Raw genomic sequence first — 19,034 nt, 5'->3', positions numbered from 1 at the left:
ATTTTTGGAAACAGACTATCGCCAGTGCAGTTCATTCCAAAGCCAAAATATGATGCAAAATTTTGTTTTCACTACAACTTCCATTTCAAAGCCGAGACAAAGGTGTCCACTTGCTTGATTCTTTTCAACATGAGTAAGGAGGAGAACTTAAAACAGCAAGACTATTCCAAAAACCTAAATTATAGATGAATACTAAGTTTGTCTCAGAACTTTATCCAAATTTTGTGACTATGGACCATGTAAACCACTTCATTCATGCATGAAATAGCCTAGAAAACAATACGCTGCTACACGCAACTGAGAGTTTGAATGGTACGCAGATAACTCTCATGAACTCTGCAATCTAGCTGCTCTTTTCCACATCACTTTTATTTTATTTACCTAATTCCTCAGGACACTCCCGAAACCTTTAGAGCTGGTTCAGAGAGTTCGTAAGGCAAGAGTTGGTGGCGCATAAGCTCTTCTCCGGAAACTTTCGTGCATGCATCGATCACTTTTGCGATTGAATTTTGCTTAATAATCCTCGCAACGTCAGGGAACCACGAAATTACCAAATACGAAAAAAAAACACAATTTCCTCGTAACAAAAAACATAAATTATTTGCTCGGTTACTCTCTTTCGATAGGAGTGCCTAAAATTATCTAAAAAATGTTTCTGTCCGGTCTTTAAGGCAGAATAGAAAAAACGGAAAGGTGTTTACCCCTTACAAAAGCAAAGCAGAGGAAATTCAACATTTCATCAACTCATCTCTGAATGTGAAGACTTAAATTCTATGCTCAATCCACACAACTTACCGAGGCTTTATTGTGTGTTGTAATGAATATGTGTGGAATACCGACCAACTCGACAATCCTATCAATCATTTGCAACCTAACTTTGTCGACCTTTGTTTTCCTGTTCATTGTTGATTGGATCCCTTGACTGAGCACCATTTAAACTCTGGGATCAAAGAGACTAAAGAACTTTTGTTTGGCTAAAAGAAAAGTATATTTATTGTTTTGATTGTATCTTTAGCACAGCAACCTTGCAGAGGGATTTCATAATGGTTTTCAATTAAATAAAAAAACGCAATGGGAATGTTTGTGATCTAGGATTTCTTGAGCTACTTTAGTTTACTCGAGGAGTAAGATTTTCTCGGAGTTGTTTTCATTTTATCATGTTCCCATCAATAGGGTAGCTAATTAACAACCAATAAATCCTTGATCAGGATTCAGTCAATAAGGAAACCAAGGCTTGTTCAGAGGTCCCTTATTGTGTTCTTGTAGATATGTGAAGCAATACACAAGTCAAAGCTTTGGTCGTCAGTATCACAAATGAAATTGCTTTTGCTGAGTTGGGTCAAAGTAAAGCCTCGCTGACGTTCTAAGGCAGCTGATTGGTGAAAATTTTTGTCTTTTAAGATTTAGCGCATAGTCCTTGTCTTCAAAGGCTAGCATATAAAAAACCTCTCAGAAGATGGCTAGAGGTTTGCAGTCGACGTGACTGTATGTCTCTCTACTTTTCTAACCAGTCTGTTTGCACTTTCATTGTATTATTTATTACACGCATAAAGTTGTAACTTGACTAACATCAAGCAAAGGAAAACGGATGTAAAAAAGTAGAAAGCATCTGATTCATAGACACCTTTCAGTGATGAATTGATGAAAATTGAAATGATAGAATAGCTTATGCTCGGTGTACAATATATTCTATAACGCCGCATTCGATTTAACAGCTGGTCCCGGTTGTTCAAACCTTGGATAGCGCTATCTATTCTTTCTAGTACCTTTTTTGCTCTATACCAGAGATTTTGTAATTATTGAAACTAGGACAAAAAAATCGCGAAAATACTAACAAAAAACGAAACAAAACAATAACAACAAAAAAAGTTGAAAATCGGAAAGGTCAGGGAGGCTCTCGAGAAGTCTGCGAATTTAGCAGAAACCCTCTTTGGCTTTCAAATTTTGGGAAACTATGTAACTAGTGCAGCAACTGATTAAAACATCTGTTGAGCCTGCTAACAAACTATTGGAGGCACACTGACGGTGGGGCAAAAAATGAGTGAAATACAAAAAAAATAATCCCAAATATAACAAAAATAGCGATATTAACGAAATGAGTTATAATTTTATAAGGTAAGAAAGGCAAGTGTGCAAGGCCCTTAAAGAAGCAAACAAATTAAGAAAATATGAGAACTAACAAGGAATTTATCGATCTGCAATTTGAATCTGACTTAAGAATAGCAAATTAAACAAACAAAAGGATACAAAATGTGAGACAAGCAAACAAGACCCTCGAGAAGCGGCGAATGTAGCACAATTTATAGCAAAATTTACAAGGATTTTATATAAGCAAATTGCAATGCAAAGGTAAATGTCGAGGCCAAATCAAGCAAAAAATTATTTCGTGATTTTTTTAAAGGCCAGTGACTGCATCACTTTACATCTTGCTTATGATGAAGATAATCATACCTGTACCACTAAGTGAGATGAATAGGGGACCAGCGAGAGATTCTTGTGCACTTTTATAAGTCTTTTTCTAGCGACTGAGGTATCTGAACAATCTGAAAATGCACAGCTTTGTTAATGAGGGGTTTGCCGCACCCTGGCTAAACGCGGTGATCCATAAAAGCCTTATTCTCACAGTCTTTGCTAATGATTAGGGACAGAATACAACTTAATATTTCATTCGGACATTTATAAAATTTAACATGAAAAAAAATTATTATCGGCATCACACAATGTGTCGAATGGACTAGGCTTAATTAGAACCAGTAGAAATGCAAAAGCTATGATTGTTGCGAAATTTATTTATATTTTACCAAATATAATGATGTAATAAAGAACTTTCACGTGTTCTGAATTAAAGTAGACCCCTTATTCTTGCAACTATTCCCAAAGAGCAGAAAGAGGTATCAAATTTGAGCTTATCTTCTGAGCTTGCTCTGGTGACTGGGCCAGCCCGGCGGGTTAGACGAGATGTTTGTGTACTTGATAGGGTTCAATAACGCCCTTGAAAGCATTACCGTAAGGTTAAAAAGATGGCTTTGAACCTTGATGAAGACCTTTTAACGGTCTAAATGTTGAACCAGTTTTTCGTTTTTACTCGTTCAATACTTTTTAAAATAATTTATAATTTTATCACAACTTCTTCAATATACAAAAATCATTAAGAAATGTCAAGGACACTCTAGAAGTAATGATGCTGAAATTGAGTTGTTTTAAAGGAAAATGCATGAATATGTGAATATTTTTCGACTCGTAACAAAAGCGCAAAGGGATCAATTAAGCGTGTAATCTCACACGCCGGCGAACTACGTGCTCAGTTACACTTTCTATTTCCACCTTCGCAGTTTCGTTTTACAGAGGCTCGCATTCTTGATAAGTTTAAAAGGCAAAATCTTTGTCAACCGAGCACGCCCAGTAAACCGCATTTTCTACGACTTTAGACTATTTTTTTCTCCGTTATGATTAAAAGACAATTAAAAAAATATATATATATTATGCCTAAGGGACTTAACGCAGTAGCAAAGGCTGTAAAAGAAGGTCCATCGGCCACTAGACACGAGACACATTAATAAAGACCCCCTAACGACTAAATTATTACCAAAAAATATTTTACGGTTAATTTTTTTTACGACTAACGGCTAAAGATTTTCATTTTTAACGCCTTTAGATGATAAAGTCTTGGCAGTAAGTGTTATCTATCGAGAGCATCAAGACCACTCATTTTTTGGTATGAAGTTAAAAGTTCACTCAGCAAAGACTTAGTTCATTACTTGTATATGCTAGTTCCCTTCCCTTCTAAAAACCGCAACTTACCTTCTTTCCCAAAGCACAGGTATATCAACTCGTTCTAACAGTCAATTGATCGCCTGATCAGTGCAACTGCTTTTAAATGTACCCCTTTCCTATCACGTTGAAATGTGCACGTAATAAACTCAATTATGTTGCAACTTACTTCCTCTGAAACCGGTTATTGATTGTTGTGCTCCACGTCACTGTTAAGGGTGCTGTCCACTACTAAGCTGATAAGTTACGGTAAGACGTAATACGTAACCGGCTTTCAAATGTGATTGCTTAGGTCATTCGTTGTCTAACCACAACCACAACTAGGAATGCTTCATTCATCTAAAACAATGGTTTTAGTTTTTTCTTTATGATCGTTGGAAAATGTATTATTTTAGTCACGTCTTCTGGTTGGCGTCGCAAATGTGAACTCACTAGCTTTAATCAATCAGTAAGGTTCAATGTTGAAAAGTACCAGCCCGGCACTTTTGACTGGGGTAGGAATGTCTTCCCAAGTCTTCTAATGTGATCGAATCTGTTACGCAATTTTTTGGTGTAAATACAAGGCCATCCATCCTATTCAAGACACTCCGCCCACTCGAATCAAAGGTCAAATGGCTGGCCCCTGATAGACTTAATATTGAGAACTACAGTGTAGCTCAATAAAGGTGATGAAAATACAAGTCAAAAAAGATAACTATGACAACACTTGACTATTGATAACACTCCCATCCTCCCGGAAAAAAAGACTAACCCAAACCTAGACTTAAGGGGAAATGGATGCTTGGAAGTGAGCTATAGGGAAACACGATATCTTCACATTGATTTGCACTGATTTTTCTCCAATATAAGTCTTGAATGTGTTATAAACTTAGCCGAGCTTGAACCTTATGGGTATGGATAGAATTAAAAGGCCCCAAGAACTTATAAAAATCTACACGCATTTCCCATACCGACATTACAGCAAAGGCCTAACAGCTATAATCATTAAAGTTCTTGAAGGCCTCAATTAGAGGCCGCAGTGACGGTACCACTCCCTATCTCGTCATTACGTCCTTTATCATAAAAGATTGAAGAAGCCGTTAAGTAACGTTACCATGGGAGCAAAATTTGTGGACCCTCAACAAAACTTGGTCCTGCAGATATGGCGGCAATTTCGATCAGTATGCTTGCAACGTTCTTCGATGTTGAGCCAAAATCGATTAATCGGGGAGAGAACTACTACAATTCTAAACATGTTGAGTTTCTTGAATATTCTTAAGGATGTCATGAAAGGATCTGTTCGTAAGGCAAAATCAGCCAAAAGATTCGTGTTGTCTAGACTCGCCTAGCCAGTGCGGTAGGCTCTTGGTCAGTGCAAAGGAGCGAAAAAAGCTCTGGGAAACGATCCATCGATTCCCATTTCTTAAGAGAACAGGAAGCTTAATTGACCATGACTGCGGTGACAACAAGAACAAAAAGCAATATATTTAGATAAGTAAAATACCATCTTGGCCCGTGCATCACGCTTTTGTATATTTCTTTGCCTTTGTAGCACGACTCGGACGTGAAACCGTTTTCATCTTTTTCTGAACTTTGACACATTAAGAGTTCAACTCCAGTTAAATTACCCAAATCTTGATGAAGTTTGAAATAGCGCGAATTTTCTTTTCAATTAAAGTTTTCGTGGTTGCTTGAATCTCCCTATTTTCAAAAGTAGAGCATTTCTAGCTCATAATTCTCTGGCATCGTTCGTCAATGCAAATGGCCTTCTCTGTCAAGAAAGATTGTTGAGACCCAGAAAATTTTCTACCATGGTAACATGACGTCACACCTCTCCTCTCTATTACGAGGCATTCATGAAGAACATCACGCTCAGCCTCGTTCACTCCAACACCGTGTACATACATATATTTTAGCCTCTCAGTTAAAGCGCAAACGTAAGCTTAACAAAACGCTATCACAGTGTTCATTTAAAACTATAATGTCGTTTACGTATGATATACGTGAATAAGAGCATCCAGAGGGGTTAACTAATCTTATCAGTGACAGCAAGCGTCATGGACGATATTGCTTCCAAGACACGCACCATTAAAAAGCAATATAGCTGACATCCTACGGCCCACTACAAGTCGCGGAACTTTGGTTTCGTCTCATTTAACCGTGGTTAACATTAACTTAAGTTTGAACGACTCCTCACCTAAAAATTGTCACATGATCTTAAGTAGACCTTATTCACGATACTCGCAATCTTTGCCTGCGCTTTAGGATTGATGGGATTAAAGCAATGTCACATGGCATTTCAGGGGGCAAACAAACGACAAAATTTGCAAATCGACTTTGAGTTTGCGGTTTATATTCTTTTTAAACGAGACGACAAATTTAGTTTTTGTTGCACGCATGACTAATACGCACTGACCTCACCAACACTTTGAGGTCTTAAGCTCTTTAGCTCACCCCAACAATGCATAATTTACTACAAGCGGTAGAGTGATCAAACCAAACATTTGTAGGCCCGGGCCTACAGGTCTATAAGCTGGCTATGCCCCTGCTAGTGGCGATTGCTTAAAAATGTTCTGATTTAAGCCATATGTCAAATTCTTTATTGACCTCACGCTTGGTCGCGGATAACACATACTTTTATATTATAGGTTGAAGTGTATCATTGTTTTCGGTTTAATTACTCACGTGATTGCCACAGAGAAAACAGGGATCCACAGTTGAAAATGTTTAATTGTATTGGTTTCACGCGTTTTACGCATCCCGCTATGGTGAAGTTATGTCGCGTTTTTTGCCTCCAGTTTTGGTTTGGTTTCGCGGAATTTGGTTTTGGCTCGATCTGTTTGGTCTACCTGGGAAAGTTATTAGGATTTCCTTTAATTTTTTCTTGAAATCTCAGATGCTATTTAAAAGTTTACGAAATCCCAAGATTTTCGTAGACCTTTTTTCTTCACCATTTCCGAAGACGAAAGTTTCACGGGTCCTTTTTTACCAATGATAACCAACCCCAGCGAATAAGTTGGGAAACATTCAATTTTCGAAAATCGAAGGGAAATTATACTTACTCATGATACCCTATTCTAGACCGAAACTCTCTGATTTGTACACCCTGCTTGAAAACCATACACTTCACAGCGGCACACCTATATAGGCATGGGTCGCACCTGCGGAAAGTTTTCGTCTTTGCCGGCTAAAAAACCACGAAAATTCGAAACCGCAACCGGAAAAGAAAACTTTTAATCAAATCGAGGAGGGTTGCACTAGTAGTTACTAGTGGGAGTCAGTTGTCGTTGTTTTGACACATTGAGAACTAAAGTAGGCCAGATAGCAGAGAACACTAACTCTTCGTCGTCCGATCACAGGATCGTTTTCCTCCTTTCCCAGTTTCAGGAGGATGGGAGAGATAAAGAAAATAAAGTGCTTGGCTGCGAAGACTGCATTTAGCTTGGAGAATAACAAGCCTCTGACTGTACTTGCCTGGGTAGACTGTAATTGGTTCGCCTGTAAAGAGTTCCCGTAAAAACGTTGTAATGGCGAAGGATTATAAGCTTGTGAATTGCTCGCCTGAATAGAGTTTTCGTAAAAACGTTGAAATGGCGAAGAGTAGTAGCAGCCTCGTCCGTTCACAACGAAAGCGCGAAGGTCAGAAAGTTTCAGCGATTGTTTCAAGGATCTTCAAATTGATCGTGTTTCAAATTGATCATGTTTCCCTGACAAGCGCTGACAGTTATCGCTGTGATTCCTATTGTTTAGCGCGAGTTTTCCAAAATCTGCCTACCCCACCCAAGCACTACGGCGTCTTTGATGTATTTTGCGATTTTCAAAGTTTTTTCGAACTTAAAAACGTGGGGTCGCACTTGGCAATGTGCCCCGATGATAGATTTCTACCGTAAGGTAAACAAATTCTTCAAAAAATTTGCCAAGTGCGACCCATTCGATAGCCCATATATGGCAGTACCCCCCCCCCGGCTCAGTACCCAGAGACAGAAGTTGCCTTGCCTCGATTTCGAGATACAGTAGAACTGAAATTAACCTCGATGACTCGAATTCTGGTTCTTGTAACTCCACTCGTATACCATCATCTTATCAGCTCTTCTTGTTGTATAAGGGTAAAAACACTAAAAATAACACTTGTCAACAATGTGTCAATCTGATTTAAATTGTTGCAACGAAAGGATGACAATGTTTTAAAATAGAAATGCCTTATCATGATCATGTTACCGCTTCTTAAGGAAAAAAGTGAAGTTTTCACTGCACTATACACTGAAGTGCTAAAAAATCAGCCACTTTCAATTTTTCAATCGAACTGTTCTAAATTTCGTTTCTCTTCAGAGATCGAGTTCTTTACCGAAGTTCTACTGTGAGAATAATCGCATTGCAGCTGTCGTGCAAATTAAACCGAAGGCTGTTCCTGTGTTTATTGAACATGTATTAACTCCCACATAAAAAGAGAAAAAAAATTAATAAAAATACCATTCTCGCACAGAACCTTTTCGCTGCATTATAGCAACAAAACACTTGTTTTAAATTTCTTTGACGAGTGGCAACCTTTTTTTCAGATTCATCACAATGGTTCATTGCCTTCAATTTCTCTTTTTATGAAATTGTCTTCGGCAAGGGTCGGAATACACTGATTGGATATAAAAAATCTCGCAGACAATGAGTAAACAATGTCGCTTCAAGGTAAGTTGCCGGCTGGAGCCGCTTTCGTAAGAAATGGATATTCGATATGTTTTCTCGTTTTGTAGTACTAATAATTTAATTAATTTAAGACTAATCTGTTTTCATTTAACAAAAAGCGGTCTGATTATTCATTAACATTGCAATATAGAGGTGAAAGTTGTATTAAACAAATGATGTTCTATTTTCTCGAAGGTGATTTAAAAAAGTGAAAAAAGACAATGACTCATTGGACACGACACTCTTAAGTGCTAGATGTCAATAAAAAATGAACAAATGTGATATTAATTTTCGTATGTTCAGGCTTACAGGTGTATATTCTTTATCATTTTTTGTAGTACGGAAAAGGGTTCGTTACGATTTACATCGTGATTATCAACAATGTACTCACAGCAAAAGGCGGAATTAGAGAAAGAGCTGGCGGATAGAGACGGGCTTTCAGTGGCTATAGAATCAGCTATAACTTTTATTAACCTATTCAGCGCCATCAGCGGAAATGTGTTGGTTTGTTGAACAATTATAAAATATCCACGTCTTAGAAACACCGCAAACATATTCATTGCATGTTTGTCGCTCTCCGATGTTCTCTTAGCAGCTCTGGGTTTTCCTCTAACTTTGGCTGTTCTACTAACCGGACGGTGGCCTTTTGACAAACCAGCGTGCACTTTTCAAGGATTTGTTTTCACCGTATTCGGCACATTTTCTCTTCTTATAGTGACCCTAACAGCAATTGCACGTTATTTCAAAGTGACTAGGCCGTCATTACACAAAAAAGTCTACATAAAGAGCAATATTGTCCTATTTATAACAGCAGCATTCATTGTATCAACGATTTTCCCAACGTCTTTGATACCATACAACGGATTTTCATTCCATCCCGGAAAATTCATCTGTATTTATGACTGCAATAAGGTGAAAGCTCTTGGGTGTATTTGGATGAGAATATTTTTCACCGCAGCTTGCTTCGGCCCAATCGTGTTCTGTTACATCTGCATTTTTTATTCTGTCCGGCATCATAACATACAGTTAAAGAATTCAAGAGTGGAACACAACGAAGAGACAAAGACACAGTTATATGAGGTGAAAGTCACAAAGCTTCTATTCACCATAGTCATAGCATTTACGTGTTGCTGGTCTCCATTTGTTGTCATCGATAGCGTTGGTTTCTTTACTGGAAACTATTGGATGCCCCGTGAGGCTTACATGACGTATACAAACCTTGCTGGTTATAGCTGCTCTGTCAATCCCTTAATATATGGAATATTTAACCCTCAACTCCGGCAGGAACTTGGTAAAATAGTGAGGTGTAGGACAAACAGACGAGTGAATATCCAACCACAATTTTAAGTATTGAACTTCCGGCAGAGCCAGGAGTTCACATTACAGAGGCGTCTGTATTACTGTCACACCTCCTCAATAAGGACATCAAAGGGACAGAGTCAAGTGTCTACATTACAGAGGTGTCTGTGTTACTGTCACACCTCCTCAATAAGGACATCAAAGGGACAGAGTCAAGTGTCTACATTACAGAGGTGTCTGTGTTACTGTCACAACTCCTCAATAAGGACATCAAAGGGACAGAGTCAAGTGTCTACATTACAGAGGTGTCTGTGTTACTGTCACAACTCCTCAATAAGGACATCAAAGGGACAGAGCCAAGTGTCTACATTACAGAGGTGTCTGTGTTACTGTCACACCTCCTCAATAAGGACATCAAAGGGACAGAGTCAAGTGTCTACATTACAGAGGTGTCTGTGTTACTGTCACAACTCCTCAATGAGGACATCAAAGGGACAGAGCCAAGTGTCTACATTACAGAGGTGTCTGTGTTACTGTCACAACTCCTCAATGAGGATGTCAAAGAGACAGAGCCAAGTGTGCACATTAGGGAGGTGCCTGTATTACAGTCATCTCCTTTGCAATATTCCATATTATTTCAAGATACTGTCTGTAATTTACCTTTGCCAAAGACTTGGCTGCTGTCCGAAATAGTGTAAGGTGAGGGTTGAGTTGTAACGGTAAGGTTTCAATGACATTGGTGTCTTCGGACACAGACAAGGTGTCCGTAAGGTATCCGTAATATATTTATGGGAACAACTTAGAACTAGTTTTCACTATTTCGTCTTCCAGTGAGATCAGAGGTGTTTCAATCACCGAAAATAAACCGTACTGACTCTTTTACTGGGCTGCAGTGTCAACGTCACGCGGTGCATCAATCGTGCCATCAATAAAAATTGCGGAAGCTAAAAATACGAACGCACACAGAAAAATTCTTTGAAGGACCTCTCCTAATAAAGGGTTGGTAGTGAGTCTGGGAATGTTTATTAACACAAGTAGCTTTGAATAGTTTTAGTGCAGCCAGGAACCTCAAAGAAGGAAGCACTATGCGCACCTGTTAAATACTTTAATGTTTATGTACATTGCGAGTTGTTTATATCCTTTACAACGGACTTGCAACATTATTATTGTACAAACTACTATTTGCTTCTGTCAATAAATTTATTGATACATGCCCTTGGTGGAACCCCTGCTGATCAAGAAGCGTTTCGTAAAAAGGGAATTTCCTGACAGCAGTTACATTATAAAATGTTGCTTTTCGATCAGTGACGTTAATGCGTTAAGACTCTAAGGAGTTGGCCATCCTCAGGGTCGAGTTGTTTGAAAGACAATTAGTGAAAATCCCAGAATAGATACTATTACAACTCCCTCTCCTCTGCCTAGCCTCCCGCTGAAAATCCGAAAAAAAAAATTGAAAAAAATAGAAAGCGTTCGTTCCCCTAGACTACAGAACATCCTGTAATTTTTGTGTAGGTCAAAAATGCGGGAGCGGCCAAACCAAAGACCTGGAGCGGAGTCAAAACAAAGTGTGAGACTGGGGACAGACAAAAACAATACGTTTTATCTTTTTCTCTCACCTTACACGCCTCAATGACGTGTATAGGCTCGCGCGCTCTTCGCGAAAATCACATGCGGGTGCCTTGAAAAACCGATTTTGAGGAAAGAACCGACTGTTTTGCGGTTTAGCGTTCCTCGCGCGCTTTCTTTTACAAACGAAAGCGTGTACAAGTGTCTTATAGTCTCTACTAGGAGCCATCATTACACTGGTCACAGTAAACGATGTCTAGTTTTTAAGTGCAAACGAGAGTATATGGGTTGTCACGGTAACTAAGACTGGTTTTGCGCTTATCAAGTGGTTCAAAAAAAGTGAATAGCCGGATAAAGCACAATCCACTGGAAAACTCAATTAGTTTTCTTAATACTAATCTACTGGATATGGATTTATTCTTTGAACAGCGCTATCCACCAGCTTTTTGAACAACTGAAGCCTCTTCAACAACTCGGCCCAGGCAAAGCAAAATCGAAAAATGGATTAGAACGCACTTCGTTTATAACCAGCCGATTACGTTCTCGCAATTTTTATCTTTTAAAGATATGAAATAAGGAGAAATAAGGCATTGGATTAATTGAGACCGTGCCTGTTGTACGAAATAGCGAGATGTTTTCTTAATTTAAAGTATATGTGTGTAAGTCCAGTCCATATTTAACGACAAAACGTCCAGCGTCTTGGCTACATAGCAATCAAACGAGTCAGGCCCTCAAAGCTTGACGTGCTTTATCCAGGATTTCTTTTCTGATTTTTGGGTAGTTTGGATGCTGGTTTAAAACCTGCAAAGGAGTGAGTGCAGGATGAGTGAGTGTTTGAGTGAAAAACTGAGAGAGTTAAGATGAGGGGAAGCTCTCGTTTAAGTGCTACGTATACGAAAAAACAAGCAACAACAACAACAACAACAACAAAGAAAACAAAAGAACAAATGGTACCTCCGCAGCGCGCTTCAAAGTAAAAAGATGGTATCCATCTCTTACATTTATCAGTTTGCGTGAAGCACTGGCAAGTGAAAAGAAGCTAGCTAGCTGAGAAGACATTTGTACGCTAGCTAATATGGACTTGCATTTCAGTAGCACACGGCGAAAGGTTTAAGCAAATTCTAAGTCGGTCCAACTCTGCTGTTGGTAACTTATTCGATGTAGCGTACCTCCACTACAATAATTAATCTCGCTCAGACAATTTAACCATTTCTAGTACTATAAAAATAGAATAGAATAGAAAAGAAATTTGTGAGAGAACACAGTAGTACCTTATGACATACGTCAATAGCGTCCACCAGGCGCTTGGCCTTGAGATAGTTGAAAGCCAGTCGATAACCTAAGAAGATCATGAAATAATGAATATATTTAATTCATATGTATTCAGTGCTTGATGAAGAAATAAATGTAAAGAATGCATTTGCAGTAATTTACTTTGGACAATTTCATTTTAAAAGAAAACTTTTGGTGATTAACACCCCCTTTGAATATTTCTAACGAACTACTTCTTGACAAAAAAAAATTGAATCTCTTCACGGCAGCTATCTTTACTGAATTTCTTAATCAGACCTGGACGTTCACAGACACAATTCAATCTATGAAAAAGGTTTTTCACCATTGTATAATTGATGTGAAGAATAAAAATTATTTGCAATACTTTCTCTCACGTCTAATTCCACATTTTTATTTTATTATTATTTTTATATTTTTTTATTTACGAAATAGATTTCTTTCATTGTCTTTCATTGTTTTTTGTTCCTGCTGTTACCAAAGCATTTAACAAACTAACAGTCAAGGCACAAAGAAGATTATAATAGGTAGCAGGTGGGGATTCATTCGACATTTCAGATTAGGGGTATTCATCCAAAGCTTGCCAAAGGCTTATTAAATATTTTAGATTTACAGTCTTTCGACTTTCTCCTTCTCTTCTTCAAGAGCAGGAGTAAGATTTTTGCGAGTTTCAGAACAATTTCCGTCAACGGCTTTTAGCTTTTCAAATAATATGTGTAACATACCAATTGTGGGGTTGTTTTGGTTGCCGTAGATCCAAGCATTCTCATAGTTTTTGGCAGCGTCTTTGTAAGCTTGCTCCTTTTCCATAATATAACCCATATACTCCCAGGCCTTGCAACACGACTGTAAAAAGGATACAATCATTGAGTTCAGTTACAAAATACACTGGAATCTTTATTCAGAGGGCACCCTTGGGACCAAGGAAAGTGTCCCTGAATAGAGGTGCCCCCTGAACGGAGGTTGGGCTGGGTTTTGTTAATAATCAAGCAACAAATAAAATATTTTTCTTTTATTCTGTCACGGCATCTGCTGCAGTTATTATTTCAAGCAGCTAGATAATGTATTAAAAAAAAATCATGATTAACATATCTCTGCGACGCTGTGTGTTGAATTCCCACAAGTGCAGTACATCGATTTAAATTTATATCGTTCATGCTTTAAAAGCTGTCATCACTGTGACTGATGTAACTTTGTAAATTTGTCATCGACTTTGTGGTCAGTTATTTTTTGAGCGCTAAGGTGCGCCCTGAATGGAGGTTAGACCCAGGTTTCGGCACCCAGGAAAAGTGTCCCTTTCCCCTGAATAGAGGTGTCTCAACAACAGAAGTAACATATACAAAGATTATGTGAACATTTTTCCGAGACCAAATTTTGTGTCCTCTCAATGGAGCTGTCCTTTCAATAGAGGTGTACCAAAGGAGAGGTTCCACTGTACACAAAAAGGAATAACAACAACAACAATAGCAATAATAATAAAAATAATTTTACACAACGCCTTCGTTAAAGAGAGTTGTCGATCACCTGAAATCTTAACCGGGGTACAATACACTCACAGGGATTAAATAGGGCAATTTGTCCGGAATTTTTATTATTAAACAACATCTATTTCAAAATGAGTAATGCATCGATATCGTCTAATATAACTTTAGTTTACTCGTTCATATTTTTGCAAATTTTTAATAGAACCGGCTTCCCGTACAGAGTTACATTGATGACAATTCTATATAACAACGTAAATTGGAAAAGAAGGGTTAATGTTATTAGACCAGTGGGGTATGCTCGCCTGCTGGACCAGCAATGTTGAATTCTTAAGTAACAATGATATATGAAAATACGATTTTTTCAGCCCCTTTCATCCATAAAATAATATATCATGCGATTAACTAAGCGTTTCTAACCTTATTATACTGTAGGCATTTCTTCAGCAAGTCACCAGCCATATCAAACTTGCCAGACTGAAAGTATAATAATTTACGCAAAGGATTAAACAGTGATTTGGGACTATTACCAGAAGCTTGTGTTATGGTTCTTCTACTGTCTTGAATATGAAAATATAGTGATCGAGCAAACGGAGGATAAGTTGAGCAAAAAAGTTTTCCTCTTTAGTTGTTTTTGTCCCGCATGGTACAAGAGTATGAGATGAAGCAAAACATGTGACTCATCGTAATAAGTGAATGAAGTGCAACATTGACGATAAAATTTTCACTTATTTTTCTGTACCTGGATATAAATGTCCGCCAGTAGAAGCCAACTTCTCTCGAACTCCTCTGCCTCCTAATGAAAGAGTACGATATGTTAGTTGCTGAACAAATTTATAACCTTAATTTCCCTTATAAGTCTCTTCGAGCTACGCCGGAAACTTAAGTCGGTTAGCTGATGAGTCCAACCACTTTTATTCCACCTTTTGCAATGCGTCATTTGGTAATCGCAGCACCAAACTACCCGGAAGCTGCCTTCTGATTGTTGTAAACTCTACACCTGGGGTCAGTTTTATAAAACCTTTAGTAGTGTGATTTACAAGTGTAGTTATTGTTTCAGACTCTAAAACAATGGTCACTCTTGTAAATTACACTTGTAAAAGATCTATAAAATTGAAACCTGGCCTCGTTTCAAGCATGCCCTCGTCGCTTTCCAACCCCGACTGTGTGACGGGCCCAAAACAGATAGTGTCTAAGGATACTGTACCTCTGAGTTCCAGTTCATTTTGGCGATCCTTTTCAGCTGATTACGAGCCCTGGGAGTCTGCTTTAAGTACATGTACGCTGTAGCCATGCCCAACAGAGCCGGTACACAGTCATTCTACAAACGTATGACAGCAATTAATCTTGTTAATAAGTAACTATTTACCTTTAGCAGTTAAGGAAGAGAAATGTGAGGAGATTAAAACTGAACAGGAATTTTCAGTCTGTAGTTTATAGTTTTTCATTATGAGTAAGGCTACAGTGGTGAGTTGCTGTTACTGGTTGGTTATGTTCCGATTCACAAAGTACAGATAACAATGGGGCTTTAGCCTTTAAACCTTCAAAATTTCTTAAAATGGGCAAGTAAGGAGTTTAAACAACCGCGTCGGCGACGGCGTTGCTTCAAACATCATTATCAATCCATTTGTCTCACGAAGGCCTCTTTGCTGAAGATGGATTCTCTCGGACCCTGTCGTACAGACACCTGCTTAAAGGGGGCCATTGCCACTCCTGAAGGAGGATCATGAGCTACACCCAATTGAAATAACGTTGTCTTAGAAAAATGAGAAAAAGGAAAAAGCCAAATAGGAATTAAATAGGCTAATTAAGCCACATTCTCAGGGTGGAGCTCATTTGCAGCCGTTTTATTTCCCCGCTGCCAGGATTTTTTGTTTTTTTTATTGTCTTTCAGCTTTAAAGCAAAAGCAAATTGAACAGGCAAATCAGCACGACGTCCATGTGCGGATGTTGCAAATAAAATCATTGGACTTATTAGCCTAATTAATCCTATTTGGCTTTTTCTTTTTTCATTTGTCTATGACAAAGTTTTTCCAATTGTGTAACCCAACCAGTCCAGGAAAGTTGGCCGCAGAACGGGTCTACGTCCCCTATCCATGTTTTTAAAAGAGAAAACGAAAATCGTCGTTGTGCTTACATCATCTGTAAAACGGAAATTTGGCAATTTCATGTCGTAGTCGTGCGGTGATAGCAAGGAAATGTACAAAAACAGTGTCGGATGCAAGTCGGTGGGGAGTTGCTGACTTTTTTTCCTATTGAAACCTTTGCTTTTTTGACGTTCTCGTTGGCCTTACCAACTGACGGGAACAGTGCACATGTGTAGGGCTGGTAATGCATGGGATCGCTATAACAATGTTTTGGGTCGTCGACGATGAGATAATAATGCCTAATACCAAGTTTATCTTAAGGTATCAGCCACCCTTAAAATTGCTATTTTTCCATATTGAGGTTTCAACGTTTTCAAATACGTATGCTTGAGAGCTTTCTTTAAAAAAAAAAAAAATCAGAAGAAAATATTATTTCTGTCGAAAGATATCGGGGGTAAAAGATTTTTTCTCGTTAATTATCTTTATTGAGCGTTGACAAGATCTGTCATACCCGTGTCATATATCAATTAACTTCCCTGTGTACTAGTAACGTGATACCGAGTGCGTGCTTCGACACAACACGTGCAAATTGTCTTCGGGTTGTTTATAGCCTTCAGTATTATTCTCCGTGGATATTTAGCGTTTGCTTTGGTAACAATGCCGCAAAAAAAGAAAAGGTCGTGTCCGTTTTCGTCATCGAAACCGAGAGCGAAAAAGAAATCGAAGAGCGAGTTTGACAAAGAATGGGCCGCAAAATTGGCAGAGAGCGATAAGGGCTCATTTTATCAGCAAGAGAAGTGGCTCGAGGAGTTGGATATTCAGAAAAGCGAAAATGCTGCAGTTACTGAGAGTTCAAGCTGCTCCAAAATCCAGCTTGAAATTAAGCTCATCGACCCCATCTGCTGATGGAACGTGGAAAACAATAAGCGATCGAGCGGAAAAGTTGCTTGAGAAACTGGACGAGTCTGTATCTTGTCGATTTTGCCAGGGAAGAGTCCAAGTCATGGAAAATGTAGCGACTAAGCATGGACTTGGTTCTACCTGGAGAATCCAGTGAGAGAATGAAAGCTGTCCGTCGCACAAGACAAATTCTGTTTTTAATTCTTCCGAGAAGAGCAGAGCGTTTGAAATAAACCGGGCCTCAGTTCTTGGCCTTCGAGCAATCGGTGGTGAACATTCGGCGGCTTCAAAGTTTCTTAGCTTCCTCGGTCTGGCGCCGATCAACAAAAATGCCTGGGCGGATCATACAAAAAAGATCGAAGGAGAGGCAAAACTTTTGCTCGAGAAAGAATTAAACCGTGCTTCTCGTGGTGTAAAAGAGTGGAAGTTTTCCAACGGAGAATTAAACTGTTCACTTGCTTGCCGAGAAAGTTTGTTCCTGTTACATGTTACCTGTCAAAGTCCCATTGTTAGAGAAAATTGATCCCTCTCTGATATCAATCAGAATAAACATTTAGGTGTTATAATCTCATTCCAGGTAGGATGCCGCCAAAAATGTATTTTCTATTTTATCTCCGAACCCAAATTTTGCCGATCGACTCGTACGTTTTGAACTCCAAGTCGGCAGCCTTTCAATCAATTTGGCTGAAATTTGGCCAGAGTGATGCCATAGATCTCTTCTACAAAACCGTGTCTGCGAATTTTAATACTCCTTTTCATTTTAAAGCTAGAGCTTTTTTTCCACAGGGAGTGTTGACTAATTGCCTTCCCCAACTTCATTTGCTAATAAAAGAAAAACAGACGTACTTGTCAAAAATCTGAGACACGGTTTTTTAGTGGAACGTGTTGAGAAGCGAATGCGTTGTTAATTGTTTTCTTCCGTTTATTTCCGGCGGGAGTGGAACATGATTTATAGAGACGTGTACTTTTACACAAAGCGTTCCAATTTCGAAACACATTTAAGTAAATCGTTTTTGTTAGTTCAAATCCATAATCTGGAATTATTAAGCTTTTAAAAAATATATGGTTTATAGGGGTTTTTATAAAAACAACTAACGCTACAGCGATCCGCGCGCGGACGGTCCTGAAGGGTGGCTGATACCTTAAGCCCCCCTTAACAGCAAAGCTAAAACACGTCTAACACTTGTATTTTTAAATAAAACATAAAATTTCTACATGAACCGATTGTAAAATTGGTGTTTCAGTTTTCTGCCGCCGATTTCCATTCTGTTAAACCTACGTTAATTAAACTTGTTTTGCTGGTTCGAAAAAGGCGTAACCCACAAGCCCTTCTCGTTAAAATCTTGTTATATTACTGCAGGACCCGTGTGTTCAAGTTCATGATGTCCAGGCTATGCTGATGACAGCTGTCCATGGCTACTCTCGGGTTCACAGTCACCTTCACTGACAAACCAAGGTAGAGGTGATATTTTCCGAGAAAAAGTTTCCGGAAAACATCTAGATTCGAGGGAGACGATCTTGTGTGATTCACGATGGCCGGTCTATTAAGTGATTTGCTATATAGCACCACAAAATATTACGAGATCCGTCGGTCAACATTCAAGGGAACAGCGTAACGTTACCTTCTGACCTCACGGATTTAGCAACATTGCTCCATTAGACACTTTGGCCGGAAAACTATTAATTGAGATGCCATGTGACCTCGAGTTAGGCAATGAAAGCGACCGCTGTAAGAATTAACGCCTGCGTCGCAAGTGGAGGTTGGGTGCCCACGGGCCAAGGGGCTGCAACCGCAATACACCCCAAGGCGGAAGAACACCTACAGGCCTACCAACCCGCAACCCAGCCACGAGCCCCCCCTGCGCCCAGCCCCCCACTATAGCAACCGTCACACTGAGGCCAGAAGCCCAGTGGAAGTAAAATGAACCAACCCCTCAAAGAATAAATAACTAAATAAATAAATAGATAAGAAAGAAAGCGGAGG

General features: G+C 38.9%; 2 protein-coding genes and 1 pseudogene across 2 annotated transcripts in view; 2 read left to right on the top strand and 1 right to left on the bottom strand.

The window, feature by feature from the left end:
- The window catches only part of LOC140930604 (sperm microtubule inner protein 11-like), a 287,809-nt gene that overhangs the window by 206,446 nt on the left and 62,329 nt on the right, over positions 1-19,034 (top strand). The window lies entirely within an intron of this gene.
- Positions 8,809-10,424, top strand: LOC140931631 (melatonin receptor type 1B-B-like; annotated as a pseudogene).
- The window catches only part of LOC140930597 (tetratricopeptide repeat protein 21B-like), a 40,197-nt gene continuing 32,974 nt past the window's right edge, over positions 11,812-19,034 (bottom strand). Inside the window, exons 38-43 of the mRNA XM_073380318.1 lie at positions 15,271-15,384; positions 14,806-14,859; positions 14,484-14,540; positions 13,308-13,428; positions 12,564-12,631; positions 11,812-12,093 (exon numbers count right to left, since the gene is read on the bottom strand). Of these exons, the coding sequence (XP_073236419.1) occupies positions 12,016-12,093; positions 12,564-12,631; positions 13,308-13,428; positions 14,484-14,540; positions 14,806-14,859; positions 15,271-15,384 (492 nt within the window). The 3' untranslated portion in view covers positions 11,812-12,015. The remainder of the gene's footprint in view (positions 12,094-12,563; positions 12,632-13,307; positions 13,429-14,483; positions 14,541-14,805; positions 14,860-15,270; positions 15,385-19,034) is intronic.

Source organism: Porites lutea, chromosome 3 (assembly GCF_958299795.1).
Source record: "Porites lutea chromosome 3, jaPorLute2.1, whole genome shotgun sequence".
NCBI lineage: Eukaryota > Metazoa > Cnidaria > Anthozoa > Scleractinia > Poritidae > Porites > Porites lutea.
Note: the sequence above shows the minus strand (reverse complement) of the source record. Positions and strands in the feature narration are given on the sequence as shown.